The sequence below is a fragment of the Macaca thibetana genome, chromosome 1 (assembly GCF_024542745.1).
Source record: "Macaca thibetana thibetana isolate TM-01 chromosome 1, ASM2454274v1, whole genome shotgun sequence".
NCBI classification, from domain to species: domain Eukaryota; kingdom Metazoa; phylum Chordata; class Mammalia; order Primates; family Cercopithecidae; genus Macaca; species Macaca thibetana.
Genome location: NC_065578.1, coordinates 107,006,817 through 107,034,525, shown reverse-complemented (window position 1 = coordinate 107,034,525; position 27,709 = coordinate 107,006,817). Strand labels below are relative to the sequence as shown.

At 37.2% G+C, this 27,709-nt stretch overlaps 1 protein-coding gene across 4 annotated transcripts in view; it reads left to right on the top strand.

Annotated features, from left to right (window-relative positions):
- The window catches only part of VAV3 (vav guanine nucleotide exchange factor 3), a 397,627-nt gene that overhangs the window by 160,986 nt on the left and 208,932 nt on the right, over window positions 1-27,709 (top strand). For all 4 annotated transcript variants that reach the window (XM_050778810.1, XM_050778804.1, XM_050778785.1 and 1 more), the window contains exon 3: window positions 27,027-27,085. In XM_050778810.1, the coding sequence (XP_050634767.1) occupies window positions 27,027-27,085 (59 nt within the window). The remainder of the gene's footprint in view (window positions 1-27,026; window positions 27,086-27,709) is intronic.

Genomic DNA, 27,709 nt, shown 5'->3' with positions numbered 1-27,709 from the left:
CTGTAGTTTTTTTTTTTTTTTTTTTTTTTTTTTTGGGGGGTGATGAGCACTAGAAAATAAAATGCACTGTACATTACAACATTTGTAGTTATGTTAGGTTTGGTCTACAATGTTGGACTGAGCAGCACTTCATTCGAAGAAAACAGTGGTGGTTAGGATTGTTCACTGTGCTTCATTATAGAAGATTTACACTCAAAATATTGGTATTTTCACAGCAAGAAAAATTGTGCCAAATATGCCAAAGTATGTTCTTACCCTCAAGGGTTGAAGATAGTAAAAAGCCATTATTGGAGACTTAAGTTTCAAAATGGTGGCATAGAAGCGAACTGGCTTCAGTGACCCCACAGAAAACCAAAAACAAATGTACAGCAGCAAGACCAACATCAGCAATACCCCAGAACTCAATATGAGGATGAGTGAGTTCCTGGGGCCACAGAGAAGTAAAGACACTCCTAGCAGGTGGTAGACTATAACTTCCATATCTGTGATGCCTTTTCCCCTGGTCAGCCCAGCAGCAAGCACATGGAAAATATTCCACAACTCATAGTTTCTAACACTAGAAAAAGTGAGATTGAGGTGGACAGCCATCTTCCCTATTGTCTTGTGTTCCCTCACAGGAGACCTGCCCTGCCAGACCCACAGAAAGCAGCGCAAGGGCCTAAAGGGAGAAATATGCCTGAGGACAACTGGAGACAAAAGGCAGAGGCAGGGCTACCATCTGTAGCCCTGGAAACTCTGCTTTGTAACTTGGCCAAAGGAGATGCCAAATCAGAGTGGCTTTTCAGTACCATGCTATAGGCGGTAGATTCCACAGATATCCTGGGCACAAACCCTGAGCCAGCGTCCCCACACTGCTGGTATCCCTTTTGAGACCTCCCCCATTTGGGACTAGTAGCACACTAATTGTTTGCTTGAGCCAAGGAAAACCCGGGTTTAAGGTGCCGTCTAATGCTGAAAAGGAGGCTACAACCTAGCAGGAAAAAAAAAAAAAAAGTAACTGGTAAATTACAAAGAATCTCTAAGCAAACATGCCCAACAAAAAACAAAACAAGCCAGACAAAGAAGACTGAAATAAACACACAGAGGTACATCCACAAGAAACAATAGCAAACAGGGAACCATGACCTCCCCAAATGGACAAAGAAGGGAACCAGTGACCCAACCTAATGAAACAGCAATATGTGAGTTCTCTGAACAAGAATTCAAAATAGCGATTTTAAGGAAACTCAGTCATCTCCAAGATAACACAGAAAAGCAATTCATAAATTTACCAGAGAAATTTAACAAAGAGATTGAAATAATTTTAAAAGATCAAACATAAGTTTGGAACTGAGAAATACATTTGCTGAGCTGAAAAATTTATCAGAGAGAGACTCAACAGCACAACAGCTCAAGCAGAGGAAAGGATCAGTGAGCTTGAAGATGGGCTATTTGAAATTACATAGTCAGAGGAGAAAAAAGAAAGAATGAGAAGGAATGACAGATCACCTATGAGATATAGAATATTAGCTCAGAAGATGAAATATAAGAATTATTGTTGTTTGAGAGGGAGTTGAAGAAGAGCGAGGAGTAGAAAGATTATTCAAACAAATAGTAGAAAACTTTTCAAAACTTGAGAAAGAGGTAAATTAAGGTACACAAAAATCAGAGAAACACCAAACAGATTCAACCCGAATAAGACTTTACCAAGGAGCATAATAAACTCTCAAATGTCAAGGACGAAGAAAGGATTTTAAAAGCAGAAAGAGAAAAGAAGCCAATAACATATAAAGAAACCCCAGTTGGTCTGGCAACAGAATTCTCAACAGAAAACATACATTTTCAAAGTGCTGCCGGGGGGAAAAAAATCCAACTTCCACCCCACCCCCGCTGCCATCCAAGAGTATTGTTTCAACACATCTATCCTTCACATATGAAAGAGAGGTAATCTGCCAGACAGACAATAGTTTAAAGAATTGACCCCACCAGACTTGTCTCACAAGAAATGCTAAAGGGAGTTTTTCATTCTGAAAGAGAAGAGTAATGTTCAAAAGAACAAACAAACAAACAAAAAACCCCCCAAAACATTTGAAAGTATAAAACCCACTGGTAAAATTGAAGTTCAGATACAACCCCAGAATACTTTAATACTGCAATTATGATGTGCAATACACTCTTAACTTTAGTATGAATCCTGAAAGCCAAATTTATCAAAAAGAGTAATAGCTACAGAAATTATTATTTCTGTTGAGATAGTCACTACAAAAATGTGTAAATTGAGAAAACAAAAATGTGGAGAGAATGGAGTTAAAATAAAGATTAAAGTTCTCTCGTTTCTTTTTTTGGGTGATCTGTGATAAGTTGTCATCTCTGTAAAATGACTTGTTATGTCTACAAGATGTTTTTGTAAGCCTCATGGTAACTTACATGTTAAAACCTATAATAGATTTGCTAAAAATAGAAAAAGCAATGAATTAGAACATGTTACCAGAGGAAGTCACTTAACCACAAAGGAAGACGGTAAAAAAGGAAGAAAGGAGTTACAAAGCAACCAGAAAACAAGCAACAAAATGGTACTCGTAAGTCCTTACCCATCAGTAATAGCACTGAGTATAAATGGATGCAGTTCTCCGATTAAAAGACATAGGCTGGATGAATACATAAAGAAACTCTATGCTTCCTAGGAGAAACCCACCTCACCTATAAAGACACATATAGGCTGAAAGTAGCGGGATAGAAAAATATGTTGTATGCAAGTAAAAACCAAAAAATGGGGGGAATAATTATACTTAGATAAAATACATTATTAGTCAAAGACTTTAGACTCTGACTAATAGAGACAAAGAAGGTGACTATATAATAATATAATGGGTCAATTCAGCAGGCAAATATAACAAATATAAATATGCATCCAACACTAGAGCACACAAGCATATAAAGCAACATTAGTAAATCTGAAGGGAGAGATAGATTGTAATAAAGTAACAGTCATGGACATCAACACTCCACTCTCAATAATGGATTAATCATCCACATAGAAAAATCAACAAAGAAACAGCAGAATTAAACTACTACACTAGACCAAATAGACCTGAGTGACATTTACAGAATGTTTCACCCAGCTGTTGTAGAATACACATTCTTTTCATTAGCATATGGAACATCATCCAAAATACATCGTATCTTAGGCCAGGAAACAAGTCTCAGCAAATTTAAAAGAGCAATATATTACATATATTTTTTTTACTGCAATGAAATAAAACTAGAAATCAATAACAAGAAGAACCTCTCTGAAATGAGACAAACACATGGAAATTAAACAACATGCTCCTAAACGACCAAAGGGTCAATGAATAAATAAATTTTAAAAATTGTTGAAACAAATTAAAGTGGAAATACAACATACCAGAATCTATGGGATACAGCAACAGCAGTACTGAGAGGGAAGTTTATAGCAATAAATACCTACATCAAAAAATAGAAAGATTTCAAATGAACTAATGCACCTCGAGGAACTAGAAAAGCAAGAACAAACTAAAGCCAGCCTTAAAAATGAAAAGTTGGTTTTCTGCAAAGATAAACAATATTGACAAACCTTTAAATAGACTACCAAAAAAGAGAGAAGGCCCAAATGAATAAAATCCAAAACAAGAAAGGCAACATAACAACTGAGACCACAGAAATAAAAAGAACCACTAGAAACTATTATAGGTATAGGCCAAAAAATTGGGAAAACTAGAAGAAACAGATAAATTCCTGGACACATACAACCTGACAAGATTAAGCCATGAAGAAACAGAAAACCTTAGCGAACCAATAAGGAGCAACAGATTGAAGCTGTAATAAAAAGTCTCTCATTAAAGAAAAGCCCAGGACCTGATGGCTTCACTGTTAAATTCTACCAAACATTTAAAGAACTGATACCAATTCAACTTGAACTCTTCCAAAAAAAAAAAAAAGAGGAAGAAATACTTTCAAACTTATTCTGCAAAGCTAGCATCACTCTAATACCAAAACTAGACAAGCACACAACAGAAAATAGACTGCAGGCCAATATCACTGATAAACACAGACATAAAAGTCCTCAACACAATATTAGCAAACACAATTTAGCAACACATTAAAAAGACCATTCACTATGATCAAGTGGGATGCATCCTAGGATATGATGATAGTTCAACATATGCAAATTAATAAATGTTATTTATCAATGTATCCTCTTTACCTAACCAAGAACAAAAACTATATGATCTTTTCAATAGATGCTGAAAAAATGTTTGAAAAAATTTAACATCACTTTATGATAAAAAACCTCAACAAACATTTAGAAGGAACATAACTCATAATAATAGCGACCATATATGACAAACCCACAGTCAATATCATATTGAATGGTGAAAAACTGAAGGCCTTTTTGCTAAGATCTGGAAAAAGAGATGCCCATTTTTATTCAACATAATACTGGAAGTCCTGGCCAGAGCAGTGAGGCCAGAGAAAGAAAGAAAGGCCATCCGTATTGGAAAGGAAGAAGTCACATTATCCTTTTATGCAGATGACATGAACATATATTTAGAAAAATCTAAAGATTCCATGAAAAAACCCTGTTAGAACAAAAAAAGAGTAAGTAAAGTTGCAGCATACAAAACCAACATGCAAAAATCAGTACCATTTATATAAGCCAACAGTGAACAATCTGAAAAAGAAATCAAGAAAGCAATCTCATTTGCAGTAGCTACAAAGAACATAAAAGAACTAGAAATTAATTTAACCAAAGAAGTGGAAGATCTATATAATACAAACCTTAAAATGCTGATGAAGATATGGCACATGTATACCTATGTAACAAAATTGCATGTTCTGCACGTGTACCCCAGAACTTAAAGTATAATAAAAAAAAGAAACACATAAACAAACAAAAAAAAGCTGATGAAAGAAATTGAAGAGGCACGTATCAAAAAAGGAAAGATATTCCATGCTCATGGATTAGAAGAATTAATATTGTTCTGTTAAAAGAAAAACTTCAGGCAAATTAAATTTAAAGGAGTTTAGTTGAGCAATGAACAATTCGTGAATCTGGCAGCCCCCAGAATCACAGCAGATTCGGAGAGACTCCAGGGGTGCCTTGTGGTCAGAACAAATTTATAGACAAGAGAAGTAAAGTGATGTACAGGAATTGGAGTGAGGTACAGAACAGCTGGATTGGTTACAGGTTGGCATTTGCCTTATTTGAACACAGTTTGAACACTCAATAGTCTGTGAGTGGTTGAAGTGTGGCCTCTGGGATTGGCCCGCACTCAGCTATTGTTACAGGTGCATACTTCTAAGTTAAGTTTTCCATCTTATCTACCTATTAATTTAGCTTGCAGTTCATCTACAAGGACTCAAATATAGAAGTATGAAGTTCTTCTCAGGCCATACTTAGTTTGCTTTAACAGTTCAAATGACAGTTCTACTCAAAGCAATCTGTAGAGTCAATGTAATCCTTATCAAAATATCAGTGATATTCTTCACAGAAATAGAAAAAATAGTTCTAAAATTTATCTGGAACCACAAATGATCTTGAATAGCTAAAGCAATCCTGAGCAACAAGTACAAAACTGGAGGCATCACAGTATCTGACTTCCAAATATACTACAAAAATATAGTAACCAAATCAGCATGGCATGGAAACAAACATGTAGACCAATGGAACAGAATAGACAACCCAGATACAAGCCTACACATTTACAGTCAACTCATGTTAGACATAGGCTCCAAGAATATATAGTGGGCAAAGGGTGGTTTCTTTAATAAGTAGTACTGGGAAAACTGGATAACCATATGTAGAATAATGAAACTAAACTCTTATCTTTCATCATATACAAAAAGCAAAATGGATTAAAGACTTAAATCTAAGACTTGAAACTGTGAAACTACTCGAAGAAAACATTGGGGAAATGCTGCAGAGCATAAGTCTGGGCAAAGATTTTTTGTGTAAGATCTCAAAAGCATAGGCAGCCAAAGCAAAGATAGACAAATAGGATTCTATAAAGCTAAAATGCTTCTACGCAGCAAAGATAACAATCAACAAAGTGAAGACACAACTCACAGAATGAGAAAAAATATTTGCAAACTATCCATATAACAAGAAATTAACAACCAGAATATATAAGGAACTCAATAGCAAAAGAACAAATACTGATTTAAAAAATAGGTAAATGGGTACTATGCTCACTACCTGGGTGGTGGGATCATTTGTTCCCCAAACCTCAGCATCATGCAATATTCCCATGTAACAAATCTGCACATATACCTCCTGAATCTAAAATATGAATTGAAATTACAAAAAAATAGGTAGAATATCTGAGTAGAAATTTATCAGAAGACATATAGATGGCTAATATTTATATGTCTTCTGATATGTCTTCTGTTTGGCATCACTAATCACAGAAAAGCAAATTAAAACCACAATGAACCATCATCTCACTCCAGTTACAAGGGCTTTTTATAAAAAGAGCAGGGAATAATGGATGCTGGTGAGGATATGGAGAAAATGGAACCTTCATAGAAAACTGTTTGGCGATTCCTCAAAAAATTAAATATAGAACTATTATATGACCTAGCACTTCCACTACTGACTATATATCCAAAATAGTGGAAATAAATATATTGAAGAGGTATCTATCTGCACTCCCATGTTTAGTGTAGCACTATTCACAAGAACCAAAATATGGAATCAACCTAAATGCCAACAATAGATGAATAGGTAATGAAAACATGGTATATGTACACAATGGAATATTATTCAACCATAAAGAATGATGTCCTGTCACTTGTTGCAACATGGATGGGACTGGAGATCATTATGGTAAGTGAAGTAAGCGAAGCACAGAAAATCAAATAGTGTATGTTCTCACTCATATGTGGGAGCTATAAAAGTGGGTCTTATAAAGATGGAGAGAGATTGGTGGTTATCAGAGTCCAGGAAGGGAAGGAGGGAGGGAGGGATGAAGAGAAGTTGCCTAATGGCTACAGATATACAACTTGATAGAAAAAAATAGATCTTAGCCTGTGATAGATCACTAAAGTGACTGTAGTTAACTTGACTCTATTATACATTTCAAGATGGCTGGAAGAGAATAATTTGAACATTCCCAGCATAAAGAAAAGTTAAATATTTAAGGTAAGGTATATGCCAGTTGCTCTGATTTGATATTTACAAATTATATTAATGTATCAAATTACAGCATGTACTCTGGAAATATATACATCTAATATGCAACAATAAAAATTTTTTCAAGAAAAAATATTGGTGGAAAGTAAGTTACTATATTAATTTATGTATTATTCTATGTTTATGCCAGACAACAATCCCCCACCTTTTTTTTTGACTTGGTTCATATTTAGTTACCATTCTTACAAATATGGATATGAAAAGAATTAAATTGGGGAACTTTGTAAGTTATGTTTATGTTACTTCAATTTTAGATATTTTTCTATGTGATAGAACCTGGTGTCTTTTTTTTTTTTTTTTTTTTTTTTTTTTTGATATGTGAACACTAAAAACAGAAAAGGCAAATAAAGAAACTGATTTTGAATTAGGAAGCTTTTTACAATTAATTGAGTTTTTAGTATATGCCAGGGGACTACCCAAGGTACAAATACGAAAAGATGTAACCAAAAAGTGAAATCCACTATTTCCATAGCTAAATGAAAAGTACTTTTCCAAAGTTCGGTAATTATCATAGGAAAGAGTAAGGTTGCTATTGCTCAAAGAATTTTGGGGTCTCTTATTTCTACATTACCCTTTTTCCTGATAAGCTGTGCTTTCATCACTTAAGTTTTGGACTTCTGATAGTATTTTGTTTGAACAAAAGGCTGGTTCCACAGAGCAATAAAGACAAAAAATTGAAAATCATTTCTGCTTGTACAACTCTAAAAACATCTTTGTGTTAAAAAAAAAATCTTCTTCTGAATAAAAGTTTACGTATACCTATCAGTAAAATTTCTAACAGTATAGAAATGTTAAAAAATAAATAGAAAAGTGCAATTTCATAGTGGTTTCACTTCCTAGATAGCCACCATTGTTCACAGTTTGATGCATGTTCTTCTTGAACCTCCTGCTTGTTGGAGGCACAGGCAGCCACCTGCCTGGGAATTGGCCCCTGGGAGCAGGGGCCACCCTGGGCAGTGGCCAGGTGTGAGAACACCCTTCCCATTTTTAAACAGGCGTCATCCTCTGTACAGAGCGGGGGAAGGCCAAGAGACTTTCTTGAACAGTCTAGCTTTTGGATGTTGAAATGAGAATAAATATTCAAAAATTCATGAATTATGAATTCAGCCTTGTTAGAATTTTCCCTTGTCGGTTTGTGTTCATTCCATAAGATTATTTACATCTAATAAACCTGTATGTATTATTAAAGTTACTCTTTATTTTTTTAAAGTCAAGGTATTAACTAGATTAATATTTAGGGGAAAGCAGAGGGCTAAAAGTAAGTAAACTTTGAATCTATGGTCTTGTGTTAATCTCTTCATGGCTTACTGCTCTACGTCAGTGGTTCTCAAATATGGTACCTGGACCAGCAGCATCAACAGCTTCTGAGAACTTGCTAGAAGTACAAATTATTGGTCCCTACTGAGTTGGAAACTCTTGTGGTGCTGAAGCCCAGCAATCTGTTTTAACAAATCCTCCAGGTGATATTGGTGCAGGATAAGGTTTGAGGACACTGCTCTATATAAAAGTCAAAGATTAAAAATAAAATCAACTTGGTATTTCTCCTCTCTCATTCTCTGCTAACTTTTACCCCAACCTAAAGGTCATGATGTTACTGAGGCATAACATGATTTTTCTTAAGAGCTGAGATTTTTTTTACATCTCTGCTGTTAGAATGCCATTCTCCACCGTTGTCTGCACAACACATTACTAACCATTCTTTAAAATTTTATCCTAGCATAACTCACTGGAGAACCTCCCTTGACCCAGAAATCCAGTTGGACTTGACTCTTAAGCTTTTTGGAGCCCTATGAATACCTGTTTGTAGTTCTTCAAATTTGATTGCAGTGATTTGTTTACATGCCTCTCTCTCTTTTCCAGAGTATTGAGAACTCCCTGAGGAAAGGGACTACATCTTTTCCTTGCCCTTTCATCCCTGACACCTAGTGGAATTTATGGCATATGCAGCTACTCAATAAATGTTTAAGTGAAGGATGAAATGAAAATAAAATCATAACTTCTCCAAGACTGAGAATTACTAAGAGGCAAACTAGTGTTATAAGAAAGCTGAAGTGGCTTGGGTTTGAATTATACTGACTGTATGTTAGACTGCTTGGGTAATTTTTCTGACACTATATAGTTTATATAGTTTTTTACTATATAAAATTGGCATAGTTCCTACCTCACAGGTTCACGTAGAGTTCCTGACACACAATTAACACTGAAAAATGGTAGCTGATAATAAAATAAAAAATAGTAACTTCTTGCATATTCTAGTAATTTGAGGACTGTTATCTTATTTTGAAGTCATATAGTTATTATAGGAGTAATTTTCACTTATTTAAAAAAATATTTTACTCATTAGAACCAAACCAAACCAACTTGATTGAATTAAGCTATTTAATATTTTGAGGAGAAAGTAACAAAATGATTCAGATATATGGATGGCAAATGTTTTAATCAGTATGCACTTATGATTTTAAAAGGTCCTTGTATGGTAAATTTGTATATATTCTTTACAAATAACAGCACGTCCATTTCTTGAACTCTACTTGTGAGACGACCACATAACTTACTGAGTCTGTCATGATTCCTAGGAATTTGTTTTGTGAGTTAAAAGAATTTATACCTGTGAGCATAAGTACTCTTACAAATATTTGATCCTTATTTAGGCCCAAAACAGATGCATATATTTTTAAAGGAGCCAGGTGTCAGAAAATTGTTGCCATCATATATTGAGAAAATTTAATATTTGTACATTTTAGTAGGAAAAAATATAGTGCCTTTTCCATCATATTAGGGATGGAATCTATAATCTATCATCAACTTCTGGAATATGAGTATATATAGACAATCAAATGCCTTGGCCCCAGTATACGTGTCTTAGTTTTTCTAAGAGAACTGATCCCTAAAAATAAAAATGATAACCAATGAGGCTGGTTCGCTGTTTGCTCACTGATAGGAGTAGGCAGCTGTGCAAATTGGTTGGGTAGAGTTGAGGTTAGAGATCCAAATAACCCATGCCACTCAGTTTAGAGATGAGAACCTGTGGCCCAAAGAGCATGTGGCCTGGCCATTGTCTTACTGCAAGTCAGGGCTGCAGCAAAGATTAGAACCTCTGTGCAGTCTCATGCTGGTTGCATGGCATTTTGAGGCAGTCATATTGGCAAAGCAATTGTCCAAGGAGTCACTTTGTTATACTGTTTGATACTAGGGACTTTTTCATGTGACCTGAAAAAAAAAAAAAAGAAAATTAAGCTTTTCTGTTTTACTTTGCTGTAATTCAAGTAATCAGTCACCCCACTCTTGAGCTTTTATGCAGTCTTCTTCAACTCTGAGAGTTAGGATTTAATGGGATGGGCGTTAGCAATGAGGTGAGATCAGTATGGGAATCAGGAATTTGATGGGGTCAGGAATATCTTTCGGTTCATTACTTTCTAATAAGCTCAACTCTTTTGACCTGGCCTCATCAGAATGGTTGTTTTGAAACTTGAAAGTCAAAATGTCCCTCTGGCCAAATCAAAAGGATTCAAATATTCTTTATATAGGGCTCTTTGCATCAGCTCACATTTCTGTTTCTAAACTATTAAAGACCTAATGACTTATGCAAATGTTTATAACTGGGTATAAGTGTTTGAGTCTGGGCTGCCCCTGTAGGGGGTTTTCCCTCTTGATTCAGGTTGTTATCAAGTATTCTCTGGGGGAAATAACCTTAAAAGATGATTCAGATTCCAAAACATCTTACATATGCCATATTTTGACAGGGCATTCATTTTTTTGGGGGGTGGGGAGTTGGGGGGCGGGGCAGATGGGTTAAGAGAGAAGACAATAAAAACAGACAATAGCAGCAAAACAGAAACATTGTATTAACAATTAGATCACAACATATCACTGCACAGAAGCCAATATAAGGTAGATCTACCCTGGTTCTTTCTGTCCAAAGAATTTCATTGTTTGATAGTCCTGTAAGAGTTTTTATATAGCACCGAGGATATGTTAAAGTTGCCATTATGGCAAGGGTTTAAAGGACATAGTTTACTAAGTTATTTAGACGTGAGTTATCTTGGTAACTTCGTCTGTATACAAATATTTTCTCATTCAGGATTTCTGTTCCATTCCTGGAGACTGGCAGGAGGCAAATTGGCTTGGTGGATGAGAACAAGCATTGTTGTCTGCCTTCAGAGAGTGGCTGGCGAGAGTATCTCAGAAGCAGTTTCTGAAGAAGGGGATGGTGGCCCCCAAATAACTCTGATGAAAGAATTTGGAACTTTAGTGACCTCCTCTCTTTTTGTCAAGTAAACTGTATCCATTCTTCTAGGTGCAATACTTCGTCTGAGGTTAAGCTGAAATGAAATAACCATGGAAAACTGTCAGAGAACAATGCTGAGTACTCTTCCCGACCTAGTGCAACAGTGTCACACCCCACACTCATTGGTGTAATTTTGCCCATCAGGGCTGAGCTACTTATCTACATCCGTTGAGAGGATTATTTTCTCTGTTCCAGTTCTTGGTAAATACTCAGACCCTAAGGGAAATTCAAATTATCCTGGATTAACCACATACACTCAGAGGAGCTAATGACTGAAAACTGTCCCTTGTTTGTTGCAAATACCAAAGACCTAGAAAAAGAAGTCTTCCAGGGCTCCTAATGTAGAAATTCCTTTTAGGATTTTAAGGCCACAAGTAACAGAGTCCTAAAGCAGTAGATTTTATCACACTGTTTCAAAAAATAGCTATGTAATTCAACTGCAGTTACTCCTTAAGAGGAAATCGGCAAAGACTTAGAATGAAAGAGAGAAGGGAATCTCAACATGAAATTAATCAAAATAAAAGTCATTCTTAAGCTTTTTTCTTAATCAAAATCAAGTGAATTTTTTAAAGCTGATTAAATTTAATGTATGTAGGTTGAAAGGAAAAAATGTATCATAATTGGCCATAGTCCTCAGCAAAGGCTGAAAAGGGCAAAAGCAAGATGAAGGAAAAAAATGATGAATCAAGCCAATTTCCATTATCCGATTTTATTAGTACTGACCCATGGGTGGTACAGCACACACAAACCACAAATAGTTTCAAATTCCTCAGTAGAAACCAGGCTACTCCTGGAGCAGCCCAGATTTGTGGATCTTGCCTGATACCAGTTCAGGGTAGCTAACTTGATGTGGCATGTCCCACTTAGACATAGATCTTTGAGATTCTTGACGGTTCTGGGTCAGTTTTCAACCATTGTCAGCCAGAGCTATCTTTGGTCCTGTCTGGAACAGAATGAAATTTCTAAATAATGCCTGGATTTAATTCTTCCTGCAAAGCACCTTCTGTGCAGTAATTAACTAGAGTCAGATCAGATTTTCTAAAGTTTGCTCAAGCTAGATCTGCCTCTCTGGAATTTGGTGTGTCCAGCAGTACACAAGTCAAGTTGATCCCTTTTTTCATAATGCTTGTCCTATCTGCTTCCTTTACTATCTCCCAAATTTACCCCCTGATCAGTTGAGAGCTGACTATTGTTTAAAACAACTTCCTCAGTTTAGGCTTCTTTCTCTGATATAGCTACTAGATTAGGGTTCTCAACATACTCCTGTTTGACAGTTCATTCTCCAGCTAAAAAAATCTTTATTGGCTCATCATAATATAAATAACAAAATCTAGACCCCTTAGCCTGGTGTTTAAAGCTGTCTACCTCCAACCTGCAACTTCAACTCTATGTCACATCCCTCATCCTAAATCCAAGCTCCTTACCTCCAAGTATTTGCTTGCATTGTGTCTGCCACTCAGCCGTTCCCTCGTTCAGATGTAGTTACTGAGCATCTCTGTGCCGTGTGGTGGTCTAGGTGCTGCATATACTGCAGTGAATAAGGCTGACACACTCCCTCCTCTCATGGAACCCGTGCTCTCGTTCTAGGAGACAATAGATAGATAGGTGATATTTCAAATGTCAGAAATTAGGACAAGTGTAAAAAGGTGATGGAGTGGAATGCAGACACCCTTTCAACTCTCATAGCCCTACCTGGCTCTGTAATTTATGTAGCACTCATGACAGGCTGTTTTGGTTTTTGTGGCTTTAGTTACACACTCTTGGGCAGATCACCCTTGATGCAGGTATTGACCCTACTACTCACTGCCTCGGTGACTATGGGCAAGTTTCTTTTCTCTTTCTCAGTTTAGCTGTCTCTAAAATGAGGATAATGTCATTATTCTGTTCTTAAGGTTGTCTTGAGCATTCTGTAGTGTCTGTAAAATGCTCAGCACTGATTCTGGCGCGTGTGTGTACATGTGTGCATGCGTGTGTATAACATATAATGAGCCTTGTTTATCATTGTCATTTTTGTTTGGGTGAGGTAAATTTTAAATAATATAAATATTTGTACTGATAAACAGAGAGATAACTTTTAAACCAGAATATCATTACAGTCCTGTAGTGTCCTGTACATTATTATAATGTATAATTGAATTATACATTATTGTTTCCTTACAGTCTACTTAATTGCAAACCAGAAGGAGGGTACAAGCTGGTAGCCTCTAGGAGCAACCATACACTTCTGAGTTCAGTTGTGTTAACTGTTTCTTTCATATTCAATTTGATAGTACAAAAATATTTTACATATACATTATATATTAGTTATTTCTCCTAAACACTAAGTCCCTAAGTTTCAAGCAAATACGATGTGGAAATAGATTAGAATTAACTGAGATCATAGGAATTTTTTGACATTTTATTTTACATAAATTTGTACCCAAATGCTACAGATTCAACTTACTAATAAAGTTTTCTTAAGCAATTAACACTATTACGTAATGGGCCTTCCCACTCTAGTAAACAGTACTACTGGCTTTGTTACCTGTTGAAATTTATATGCATAGTTGCTGGTAGCTGCAGTAATAGTAACTGTTTCTGGTGCACACCTGTAGTCCCAGCTACTGAGGAGCCTGAGGTGGGAGGATCACTTAAGCCCATGTGTTTGAGGCTACAGTGTGCCACTGATTTGAGCTGTATTTTTAAAGGAATTATTTTAGGCTGTGAATGGTCAGCATTTATATTTCCATAATACTTAATGTATTTTAACACTGAAAAATTTTCTTATAATAATACAGTTAAGGTTTCTATTTTTGCAAAATGTAAAAAAAAAAAAAAAAAAAAAAAAAAACAACAACAAAAAACCCAACACTTGCTTTAGCAGTGTGATGGTGAAGTCCGCAACAGATGAGTATAGATGCTGTAGTTGTTTACAGGGCCTGAGACCCAGCAGAGGGTTCAGTGGAACGATGGGGAATGTTAGCTATTGAAATACTTACATTCCTTGGAATTCAAGATATCCAAGGATTAATGAGTGCTATAAGTCAAATTATAATTAAAGGTTCAAATCCAAAGGTGCTGGCAGCATTGTCTGCTTTTAGCAGATCTGAGTATTGAAAGCTGGGTTCAAATGTAGGTTGTCATTTGCCTGCCATTCTCCTAGAAGTCAGTTTACTTCTCTGACCCTTAGAAAGTTCTCATTTCAAAATTAAAATATGTAAATCATGGGTTTTGTGATATTATATAAAGCTAATCACTTAACCTAGTGCCTGATAATCATAAGCACTCAATAATTATTTGCTGACTTCGAACTATACTACAAGTCTACAGTAACCAAAACAGCATGGTACTGGTACCAAAACAGAGATATAGACCAATGGAATGGAACAGAGCCCTCAGAAATAATACCACACGTCTACAACCATCTGATCTTTGACAAACCAAGAAATGGGGAAAGGATTCCCTATTTAATAAATGATGCTGAGAAAACTGGCTAGCCATAAGTAGAAAGCTGAAACTGAATCCCTTCCTTATACCTTATACAAAAATTAATTCAAGATGGATTAGAGACTTAAATGTTAGACCTAAAACTATAAAAACCCTAGAAGAAAACCTAGGCAATACCATTCAGGACATAGGCATGGGCAAGGACTTCATGTCTAAAACACCAAAAGCAATCGCAACAAAAACTAAAACTGACAAATGGGATCTAATTAAACTAAAGAGCTTCTGCACAGCAAAAGAAACTACCATCAGAGTGGACAGGCAACCTACAGAATGGGAGAAAATTTTTGCAATCTACTCATCTGACAAAGGGCTAAAATAAGAACCTATAAAGAACTCAATCAAATTTACAAGAAAAAAACACCCCATCAAAAAGTGGGCAAAGGATATGAGCAGACACTTCTCAAAAGAAGACATTCATACAGCCAACAGACACGAAAAAATGCTCATCATCACTCACCATCAGAGAAATGCAAGTCAAAACCACAATGAGATACCATCCCACACCAGTTAGATTGGCAATCATTAAAAAGTCAGGAAAGAACAGGTGCTGGAGAGGATGTGGAGAAATAGGAACACTTTTACACTGTTGGTGGGACTGTAAACTAGTTCAACCATTGTGGAAGACAGTGTGGTGATTCCTCAAGGATCTAGAACTAGAAATACCATTTGACGCAGCCATCCCATTACTGGGTATATACCCAAAGGATTATAAATCATGCTGCTATAAAGACACATGCACATGTATGTTTACTGTGGCACTATTCACAATAGCAAAGACTTGGAACCAACCCAAATGTCCATCAATAACAGACTGGATTAAGAAAATGTGGCACATATACACCATGGAATACTATGCAGCCATGAAAAAGGATGAATTCATGTCCTTTGTAGGGACATGGATGCAGCTGGAAACCATCATTCTCAGCAAACTATCACAAGAACAGAAAACCAAATACCGCATGTTCTCACTCATAGGTGGGAATTGAACAATGAGAACACTTGGACACGGGAAGGGGAACATCACACACTGGGGCCTGTTGTTGGGTGGGGGAAGGAGGGAGGGATAGCATTAGGAGATATACCTAATATAAATGACGAGTTAATGGGTGCAGCACACCAACATGGCACATGTGTACATATGTAACCTGCACGTTGTACACATGTACCTTAAAACATAAAGTGTAATAAAAAACAAACAAAAAGAATGGAATAAAACAAGCTGATTGTCTTGGACCTCAGGGTTTCAAAAAGGGATTCTATTCAAGCCTGTGATTTTCAACCCTGGCTGCATACTAGAAGCATTGGAAAGCTTTAAAACAATCCTAATGCTAAGGCCCCATCACAGACTATTTGAGTCATATTCTCTGAAGGTAAGGTCTAGACATTAGTGTTTTTCAAAAGCTCCACAGGTGTTTCTAACATTCAGCCAGGGTCTTTGCCATCTGACAACCATGTTTGTGCAGTTATCTATCTTGCCCTAGTTGAGTATGCTCTGAAATGCCCTTGAATGTATCTCCTCCTTTACCTTGTGTTGCCTTGGGTTCACACCAAGGCTGTACTCTATCACCTGAACAGTGTGCATCTGTTTTGCTTCCCATTGTGTTCTGGGTACTCTGAAGGGTTTTGTATAGACTTCTACCATCCAGTATGGTCGCTATTAACCACATGTGGCTAGTGAACACTCACGTTGTCGCTAGTCTGTACTCACATGAGCTGTAACTGCAATAGATACATGGGATTTTGAAGAGTTAATATAAAAAAAGCTAAAATATCTTGATTTTTATATTGGTGACATGTTGAAATGATAATATTCTAGGTATCTTGAATTAAAATATATGATTAAAATTATTTTCACCTGGTTTTATATTTTTCTAATATGGCTTTAAAAATATTAAGTTATGTATGTGACTTACACATTTCTATTGACTAGCTCTGGTCTAGAAACTACATTTCTTGCATCATGAATTCATTTATGTGCATTTCATTTGTTCAGTCACATATAAAAGCACTTTCAAGCAGTATATGAAATGACTGCTGTTGCCAAACCAACCAGAACAGAGACTTTAAGGACTGTCATTGTATTCTCCTAGTCTGGTAGGCAGTCATAACTTCTGTTAGATGGTTTGAAATGTTTGCAGGTGCTTCATGATTTTCTTTGAGCAGTCCTGAGGCTGGGACAAAAGATGGAACATCTTTGGGCTGGAAATCTGTGGAATGTTCCCCACGACGAGATCCTATTTTCTTTCTGAGACTTTCTGCATTTCATCCTTTAAAGTGGTAATAGCTATGGACAACATTCAGGAAGCAGTGATCTTTGCCAGTGAGTTGTGTGACTTTGACAGCAAGCTGAGTTTGGAAAATGTGTTGACTTTGCCCCAGCTGTGTGATTTGTGGGCAGCTCTGAGCATTCATTAAACTTTCTAAGTCCCTGAAGTCATATAGAACTCTCCAGTTCTATTTTGGATCACATCAACAATTTCTCCTCTGGCCTGACATGAGCACATGGGGCATGTCCATTCAAAGGGAGTTCATGTGAAAGTTACAGTGGCTTTCCAATGAGCTGGTGATGATGCTGTCTGCTGTATTCCCAGCCACTCTACTGGGGTTGCTACTGTAATGGTTCAGTGAGTAACTGATGTTTACCTACAGAGTCTGTAAATAAATTCCCATTCTTGGTATTGAACATATTAAAATTGCCATGTAATCTTTGTAGCTTATTCTGTCTACTCTGCTTAAAGGCAGAGAAGGATTTGCAAATATGATTACATTTTCAAAATGAAAGTGTTTCTTTTATGGTTGTGTACAAACAATTCTTTATCATTTGCCTACTAAGTTTAACACACTCTAACAGACCAGCATAAATTTAGGCAGAGCAGGGAATATTTCTAACTAGAAAACTGGGCTTTCAGGCAGCTAACTCTGCATGGATGAATTCCAAGTTTTATCTACTTTGCTATTCGGACCAGGGGATGGTAAAACAGTGTATGAGGAAAGTTTCTTACCATCTTTTACTTGGTGTGAGAAAATTAGCATTGCTGGTCCCAGTTTGCTTTTTCCTGCTTGCTCTTTAGTGGGAAAGTGTTAATTTTGAAACTGCATCTGTAAATTTTACTTATGTGAATTTTGTGCTCTGCTGGAGTTTCTATGTGTAGGCCTGGAGTCTGTCTGGAGCACAGCAGGCAAAGCAGTTGGGTGTGGCTGAACATGGGAGTGTGTGGAGAGTGGGCAGAGTGAGGGTGGAAGGGGCAGGGCAGCAGCTCCTGGGGACTCCTCGGAGTGTACTGCTAAGTAACTGGCACTCTACATTTAAGAATTTTGGGGCGGGCATGGTGGTAATGGTGGTATGATCACATTAATAGTTTTGAAATGTCATACAACCTCTATGGTAGCCAAGTAGAGGATGAAATTGAAGGGAGTGAAATTGCAGGCCTGGAGACATACTGGAAGCTGTTGCAATAATTGAGGCAAGAAATAGAGAGGGCCGAGACATAGCAGAGGCATGGGAGGAGAGAAGGGATTGGATCTGAAAGAGTCTGAAAAGGACGAATTGATTGATAGGATTTAGACCTGGCACTTATGTCCAGAAAGTTTCCCCAAGTGCAGGAGAGGAGTGGGATTGTGGGGTCATTGGGAATGTGGGGGGAAAGCAGATTGGGAGGAAAAGATGCTCTGTTTGGGGTCTTCAGAGGCAGAGTGCTGAGGTCAAGAAGGCAGAGATGGCAGGACCATAGTGGTGTGGAAATGCCTAATGAGGCAAGTGCAGGTCTGTTTGCTTTAGAAAAAATTTGCTCAATGACTTTCTCTCAGAATCTGAAAAATATCTACCTTTAATCAAATAAGAAATATATCATTCAGAAAATGGCAACTACAAAAAGCTTCTCAGAGAATAAGGTGCAAGTGAATCTGCTTAGAATACACAAGTATTCTCACTGGAGTGCGATATGATGATGGGAGGGGTGGGCCAGAGACTGGTCATTCTTGCCCATCAAACCTATATTAACCTGAAGAAAGAGAGTCTGGCAAATGTCCAGGTGCCCATCAAGATGCAGACTAGGATCACCTCTTTTAAAGATGCCTTTGAACCTCTCTAGCTGCCTCTGCCCACCAAGGGGTGCAACTGGCCTTGCTGTCTCCCCTGGGCTTCAGATGTTGCTTGTCATACTAGTCTGTGTTTTCCCTCAGTACCCTTCATTGTTATGGTCTTTCCTAATAGACTGTTGGTTTTTCTGAGAGCAGGAAGCATTGTATCTTCATTTTGTTCCGTGCAGCTTTTGGAATGTGTATCTGGTGTATCTAGCACAGAATGAAGTGTTCAGTAAATACAAGAAACTTATAGAAAGGGTAGTGAAGTGGAAAGAGCAATAACCAGGACAGAAGAAAAGGGACCTGATACTAACCCTGCTACTATCAGTTGTTTGACGTGGGGCAAGCCAGTTTTTCTGGGCCATGGTATTCTGATAAGCAAAGGAAGAGATTTAGAGATTTAGTGAGAATCTGGAAAGTCCATAAATGGTCCTTCAGAGGTCCCTGGATTTCTTGATATTCGATGCAGACTGTGTGTGTGTGTGTGTGTGTGTGTGTGTGTGTGTGTGTGTAAATAGTGGGTTTAATTTTTTGAGTAAATGAGTGAGAGCTTTCATCATACTCTCAAAGGGATCTATAACTTAAAATAATGAATCACCACTGAATAAAACATGGTATCTTTAGAATTTCTGTATAAGATAGAGTTGTGGGGCCTGGGCATAGGCATTCAGCTAAAGGACTTGTCTGGAAATTGCTGTGAACAAACACACCCTAGTTACACAGATTTTTGTGTTTATTTGGAGTAGAGAGGTGTGGCTTCTCTGAGCCCATCCTGTGTACTATCCCTTCTTAGAATTCTTTCAGTTCTATGTGAGGTCACACTCACATTTTGTTTTCTGAAGTACTTTATGAAGACCAAATCTGACTTTACCGATGATGATGAGGCTGATGACAATGACAACAAAGGTGATGATGACGTTAGGAAATAGCAGCAGAAGTATAGGACGTTCTTCTGTGTGCATATATCTGTCTGTCTGTCACCTCTTTAACTCTGAAAATAAACTTGTTTGATAAGTGATGTTTTAATTGTAATTTCTTAGGTAAGGGAACGAAGGCACAGAGCATTGATCATCTTAACTCCCATCCTTACCTAGCTAGTAAGAGATGGAGCTGGTATTTGAACCCAGAAAATCTGACTTCTGAGCCTGCACTTCTAATCGCGCCAGTATATGACTTTTTTTTAAAGGAAGTTCTTGTTCTCTGTAGTTTCACTTTTGAAGATGCAAAAAATAGTAAGTATAGAATAATTCTTAAATTTACAATTGTAACCAAGGACAGCACAAACTATAATTTGGATCCATTTAAGCTATATAGATACTCTACTCTCTTGAACAATGGAAATGCATTTCCCATAGTTTACAGTTTTCCTGACATAGAAATGTTTTGTTGATCTTATCTGGCTGTACTTCTTTGCTTTGCCCATAGAGGAGGTGCTAAGGACATTTTTCAACAGCATCCCACAGATCAAAGCAACAAGCAGGTGTGCTTCAGGAAATCTCTAAGATGTGTTGCTGGAAGTGACACTAAGCTGCAGTGTGTCCTAATGGGGGTAATTTACTGTGTGAAATTAGAGTTTCAAAGAAAATTACAATAATGAGTTCTGTTGATTTCCTAGGAGAGTTAAGGTGAAACATGTTGTTACTCTGAAATTTACCATCTGGTCTGGTTTAGAATTAGGCTTCATTGTCAGAGAACCTCATGTCTGGGATGCCCGGGTAGTACCAAGTCTCTGGGATGCCTCTGGCTTGACTTGCAGCTGACCTGGTCTACAGATTATGCTTCTGCCTGAATTTCTCCACCCAGCACTCTCATGCCCACACTCCCGGTTTCCTCTTCCGGGGCCCAAGTTTTTCTCCACAACCCCACAGGGTACTTGCTCTGAGCCTTCAGGAACCAGGATGCAGCATCTGTGCCTTGAGCCTCTGCTGCTAGATGGCGACCTAATGCTGTAGGGATGTGGTGCTGTGGACCCCTTCTTGAACCCCTAAGCTCATCTTGCATTTGGGGCTCAAGCATGCAGCTGCGTGATTGCCCTTGCAGAGCCCACCTTCCTGCAAGTACCTTTTCCCTCGGAATTCCTTCTGAACCCAGGTTGTTGTTATTGAACCCAGCCTTTCCATTTGGGTCTGGTTTGGGTTAAGAGGTGAAACTTCAGAATAGAGAACTCAAGAAGATAAATCCATAATTGATTAGCAACTTTTTGGCAGACCTGCATGTTGGTCTCATGGCTTCCTCTGGTTACTATGGCTGTAGCTTTCTTAACGCAGGACCTTAAAAGTAGCTATAACATACTGCTCCTGCATAGATGACTTGTTTTAATTACAGTAACATCAACAGCACTGATATGCTAGAGAAGCAGAGTGGACATTTGCCGGAATGTCTCATGAAGAGAATAGTTTAAAATGGGTAGTTTTATCAGTGTATCACCATTCTGTCTTCAAAAACTGTTTTATTTTGTGGTTTTTAAATTGACTAAGGGACGATAAAAATAAAGAGCTTAAACAAAATAAAAATCATCATTGGTTGAAAATGTTTCATAGGGGAACATGTCAGTATGTTTGTTGGCTCTCGGTTTGAGTAAATAGACAACACTTTCTCATATTTAATGTTTAATTTTCACAATGGATTCTTCAATTATTTATTAATTCCCCACTTGTGCCAGGTTGAACCCTTTACATATCTGGACACCTATTATCCCTAATCTTTAAAACAATTTAGCAAGGTATTACTCTTTTATTTGTTTGAGTCAGAAATATTTTTTTGTGTTAAGTGGTTGCTGTGAGCCTGGCTGTGAACTAGGTGATGGAAATACAACAGTGAAGAATCACTTTTATTTTCCTGCCCTTAAGGAATTTTCCATTGTCAGATTGAAAGACCAACGAACAGATCACTGGCACGGCTTATGTTTTTATATACTCTTCAGGGGTGTCTAAATTTATGCATATATTTTTCATATTGAAGCAATATTTATGTAAATATATTGAATATCATGCCTTTGGTCCTAGTCATTTAAAAGTCTTTCATACAGCAATACCTGCACGTAATTGAAAAGATCTTTGGCAAGAAAAATAATTGCAGATTTTGCAGAAAAAATGTTGAAAAAGCTCATTGGCAAGAGAATGGCTAAATCATTGCTATTTATATACACTGAAATGTTACATAGCACTAAAATGAATAAAGTAGATGTATACATATGACATGACTCTGCTTTATTGTTAATGACAAAAGCATGCTATAGAAAAATCTGTGTAGTAGGAATACATCACTTAATAAAGCAAAGGAAAAAAGAAAAATTATGCCGGAGTCACAGCAGATTTTTAGCTGTGGTCCTGTTTAGGCAGGAGAGAGAGGAGTTGTATGGAGGGGCATCTTTTATGTATTACTGTGTTATTTCAGTCTGACAAAGTAAACATGTATTCCTTTGAAAAATAATTTTTTTTTTCTTTGAGACAGTCTCGCTCTGTCGCCCAGGCTGGAGTGCAGTGGCACAATCTTGGCTCACTGCAAGCTCCGCCTCCCGGGTTCACACCATTCTTCTGCCTCAACCTCCCAAGTAGTTGGGACTACAGGTGCCCACCACCATGCCCGGCTAATTTTTTTTTTTTTTTTGTATTTTTAGTAGAAACGAGGTTTCACCGTGTTAACCAGGGTGGTCTCAATCTCCTGACCTCATGAGCCAACTGCCTCGGCCTCCCAAAGTACTGGGATTACAGGTGTGAGCCACCAAGCCTGGCCTGAAATATTTTTAAAAGCCAATAAATTTTCATTTCAAATGAAGTGATAGATGCTACAGCAGAGTTATGTCCGGGGTCCTATAGGGACACAAATGGGACACAGACCAGGGGCCGGAGAAGGCTCCCTGGAGGAGTGGGTGGCCTTACTTGGTTCAGGATGGTACGTGTCCACCATGTAGAAGACACAGAGAGAACAAAGGCTTCTTGCTCGCAAGCATCCTGGAGGCTTTCCTGGTAGGCGACCTTGGGGGTGGCCACCTCCAGAGCCTTAACAGCTTGCCCAGGTCATCCTGGGTTCTTCTTCCTTTAGCCCTCACACAGCGTCAGCTACTATTCCTGAACGCTCCTCTCCTTTCCACTACTTGCCTGTCTCTCCTGTAGCCATCTTGGTTCCAGTGCCTCACTTCTCACTTGGATGGCTGAGACAGCCCCCTCGGTTGGTCTCCTGGCCCCTTGTCTGTTCCCTATGTCCTCTTACCCCAGTCTACCCTTCACTTTACTTTAAAAATGCAGTTTTGACCCTGTGATTGTCCTTCCCACACTTTCTCAATGGTCCTTCCTAGCTTCTGGAATGTAAGCCACCCTTCTAACGCAGGTTTGCAGAGCCCTTTGTCTACCTTTCCCACCTGCCTCACAAAATAGCTCTTATTTGTGTTATCCAGGATCATTTTCATTTCTTGACAGCTGCCACTCTTCTTACTCACCAAGGGATACACAAAGGGAAAGAAAGAAAATTCATGACATGGATTTCCTCTAGTTGATTGTTGGCCTATTGACTTCCAGATATTCTTACTAGCTATGTCTGTTTCTGGGAGTTAATGTACCTCAGAATTTCCTATTGTTTTGTGGTAACAAGTTAGAAATTAATACATTGCAGGAAAATAGTCTTCTTAGTGTCCTTAGATATGTTTTCTTTTGTAAAGGTTCTTGAATGGGTGTTTCCAATGACAAGTCAGAATCCCCACAAAGAGGATTTAAGAATCTGGCATTAGTTTGTATACTTGTCTATTCCAGATCCGGATACTCTCCGCCTTTATAGAATACACATTGTTCTAAAAACACCACATTGACTAAACAGTCTTTATTTGCTTTGGCTAAATGTAGAGTTAACGGATGGACTCAATGTACAATAGGATAGACCCAAAACTGAGTGCCAGTTCTCAGACTCACTTTAGGATATACTGCATGCTGTCTTTCCATTCCTCCTTATCTGCTGAATTTGTATATTTGTTATTTCTCTATTAGTGAATAGTAATAAATAACCCCTGTTAAGCAGAAAATGGGAGTTGGTCTCAGTTTGTTGATTTTCAGAAATGTTTGTCCTTATAAAACACATTCAGGGCTAAACTAATAGACTATCATCTGGCTCCCTCTAGTGGACACTCATGAAAAAAATCAAGCTATAATTTTCTGAGAGAGGCGGTGTGTAGGGTAGGGGTTGTTATTGTTCTGGTTGTTGGTGGGGGAAAAGGAATAGAAAATGCATTCTAATTTTGTAGATACATCGTAGTTATTGTAGAAAATATCCCTAAGGAGTAAAATGCATTGCTATATAAAATATGTAATAGAATAGTAATAATAAAAGACATAGCTGTAGTACTGCTATTGCTATTTTTTTGTTATTAAGTAGTGATATATGCTGGGATCACAGTGTAAACTAAAATCAGAGGCAGATTTCACCCCATAGCTTTCTAATAGTGATATATTAGGATAAGATGTATGCTAAAGTAAAGCAATGTAGTTAATTCAAGGGTCTGGATACTGTACTGATTATTCCAGAACCTCCCCAAAGTTAGACTTTTTGCCTAATAGTGAATAATCTTGGTATTTTAGCAAGCAACTATTTTTATTTTGAATTAGCGAATTTTGATAAATGTGTTAGTATTCATTCTTGATCTTCTGAATTTACAAACTCACTGACAATGCTTTGTCTTTATTATGGGGAATTAAGGGATATCAAGTTTTATCTGATTGGTTGTGTATGTTTTGACATTAGATGTTCAACATAGTTAACCAAGAAGAAACTGCATGAAGGGTTTCAATTGTATTTCCCTTTTCTTTTTCTAGTGTCACAGCAGGGTGCTAGAGTTAGAATATAGAATTTTGGGGTCTGTAAATTAGCTCATCTAGTCACCATGTCCTTTGCTTCTTTCGAACCCTTTGGAACCATCCTAAAGAGTGTTGCTCCCTTCTGTTTTGTTTGTGTAACAAATTTTCTTAATTTTTTAAAAAAATTAACAAATAAAAATTGTATGTTTTGATCTTGTGTAACATGTTGGTTTGAAATATGTATACATTGTGGAATGGTTAACTGGAGCTAATGAACATATGCATTACATCACATATTTTTTATTGTAATAAGAACACTTAAAATGTACCCTTTTTGCAGTTTTTAAGAATGCAATACATTATCATCTATATGTAATTCAATTAAGTATTATCTTTGTATAATAACTTTATTTTACATGGTAATAAAAATTCACATTTACTGAGTTAAGCATATGATGGGCATGATTGCATTTAATTCTTTCTGTGACTCCATGAAGCAGTTAGCTATTGTCTGCATTTTACAAAGGCTTGTAAAGGTGAGCATAGCTGAAAACTCATGAGTCAGGGTTCCAAGTATTCTTACTCCAAAGCCAGGAGTTTCTAACTACAACCATATATATATGGTACCACTTCCTGAAGTGGGTGAGATATAAGTGTATGTGTGGCTAGTACTCTCATGAACCTTCTACAGAGTGCTGGAGACTTCATTTTTATGTTCCTGTCTCTGAAGTAAGGAATTAGATTACCTTAATTTGGAAACAGATTTTTGCCTTTTCTCGTTTTTTACTATCGTTCTGAATAAGCCTTATGGTAGAACCTCTTTAAGTTTTGTTTGTTAAAATTTTGAGAGTTAGGATGCATTATATCTATTATCTTAAAAATAGACTTTATGGCCAGGCATGGTGGCTCACACCTGTAATCCCAGCACTTTGGGAGGCCAAGGCAGGTGGATCACTTGAGGCCAGGTGTCCGAGATCAGCCTGGCCAACATAGTGAAACCCCATCTCTACTAAAAATATGAACATTGGCCAGGCATGGTCATGTGTGCCTGTAATCCCAGCTACTAGAGAGGCTGAGGCATGACAATCGCTTGAACCTGGGAGGCAGAGGTTGTAGTGAGCCAAGATGGCACCACTGTACTCCAGCCTGGGCAACAGAGTGAGACTCTGTCTCAAAAAAGAAATAAACAAGAACAAACTTGATGAGAAAAATACATTTTAGATAAATGGCTTTCTCACTAAGTCTTTGAAAGAGACAATCTTAGGACAAAAGATTGAAGGAAGGGTGAAGTTGCTAGCAGGGCACATTTAACATTTAGGTTTAGGTACTGAAGATCTTTATAAGGAATCTTTGAAGCAGAATTAAGGTTAATTTAGAAAACTTTTTCTGAAAACACTCAGAATTAAATTAAGGCAATTTCCTTAAAGTTGGTGATTAAACAGAATAGCTACTATTTAAATAGTTTACGTGCTAGCTTATTGAATCCTCACGATAATGTAGTGATTGTTAATAATCTACCTATTATTGTAGGCATTACCTAGATGATGAAACAAAAGCTCAGAGAAGTTAAGTATTTTGCCCAAAGGTACCTGGCCAATAAATGGTAAACTGAGAATTTAGACTCAGGTGGTCTGGCCCAAGAGCCCACCCACACTCTCACCTGCTTTGCTATATAGCAGGACTGTCCAACAGAACTTTCTGTGATGATGGAAATTTTTTATCACTGTGTAGTTCATTACAGTGGCCACATGTGTGTGGCTACTGAACGCTTAAAATGTGGCTAGTGCAACTGCAGAACTGGGATTTTTGTTTTTAAAATTTAAATTAATTTAAATAGCCTCATGTGGTTAGTGGGTACTATACTGGAGAATACAGCTTTCCAGAATCTTTCAGATTCTGTAAAAGTAGAGAGAGAAGTTGCTTGGGGTCACCCAGGCTAACTTTGTGTTATACTCATAAAGAATCTGGAACTCAAATGGGTTAGTAATCTGCTTAAAGTAATAAAGAAAGGAACAAAATTATAATCTAGATGTTTATACTTCCCAATCACTGCCCTTCTCATTCTGGACGTCTTTGACATCTGCAAATTTATGTTTCTGCTGCTATGGTTAATATTAGATTGAAAAAGTTTTGGAAAAAGAAATCTTATCTTTTCTGAACTACATGTCTAATTAGTATTTTCCTCTTTTCTCAGGTTATAGAAACATTATCACGACTTTCTCGAACACCTATAGCTTTGGCCACAGGAATCAGGTAAGCTCTGTTTTCATTGTTCATGTGTCCCACTGAGTTCAGTATAATGATTCATTATTAAATGGTTACTATTTGTGAAGCACCTTGCACACAGGTACTATGTCTCATTCATGAAGAGTGCCTGGTATTAAGTATCCCGTACACATTTGAAATTAATTGAATAACGCATTGGCTAAACATTGTTCTAAATTCACAGGTGACTGTCACTGGTGTGGTTCTTTTTTTTTTTTTTTTTTTTTTTTTTAACTTTCCTCTAACATTTCTGTACATATGATTCATTAAAGTAGACACAAATGCTTAAGTAAATAAATATTTTAAAAGATGTTGTAATTTGTTTTTTCCTATGGAGTAGAACATAATAACTCATAGCTTTTAGGAGTTTAAGAAATAATCAGACAAGTATAAAACATGTGTACAAGAATGTGTATTGAAAGTTCAGTAGTAAATTAAAAACCTGGACGTAAATTGGTTAAATATAGTATGGCATCTCCTTGCAATGGAGTATTATGCAGTTGATAAGCATAAAAATATAGATGTGTATGTTGTGTTGAGCCTTTTCTGTTTCAGATATTACATACTTAAGTTAGATCAGTCAGTGAAGATGTATTGTATAAGTAACATGAG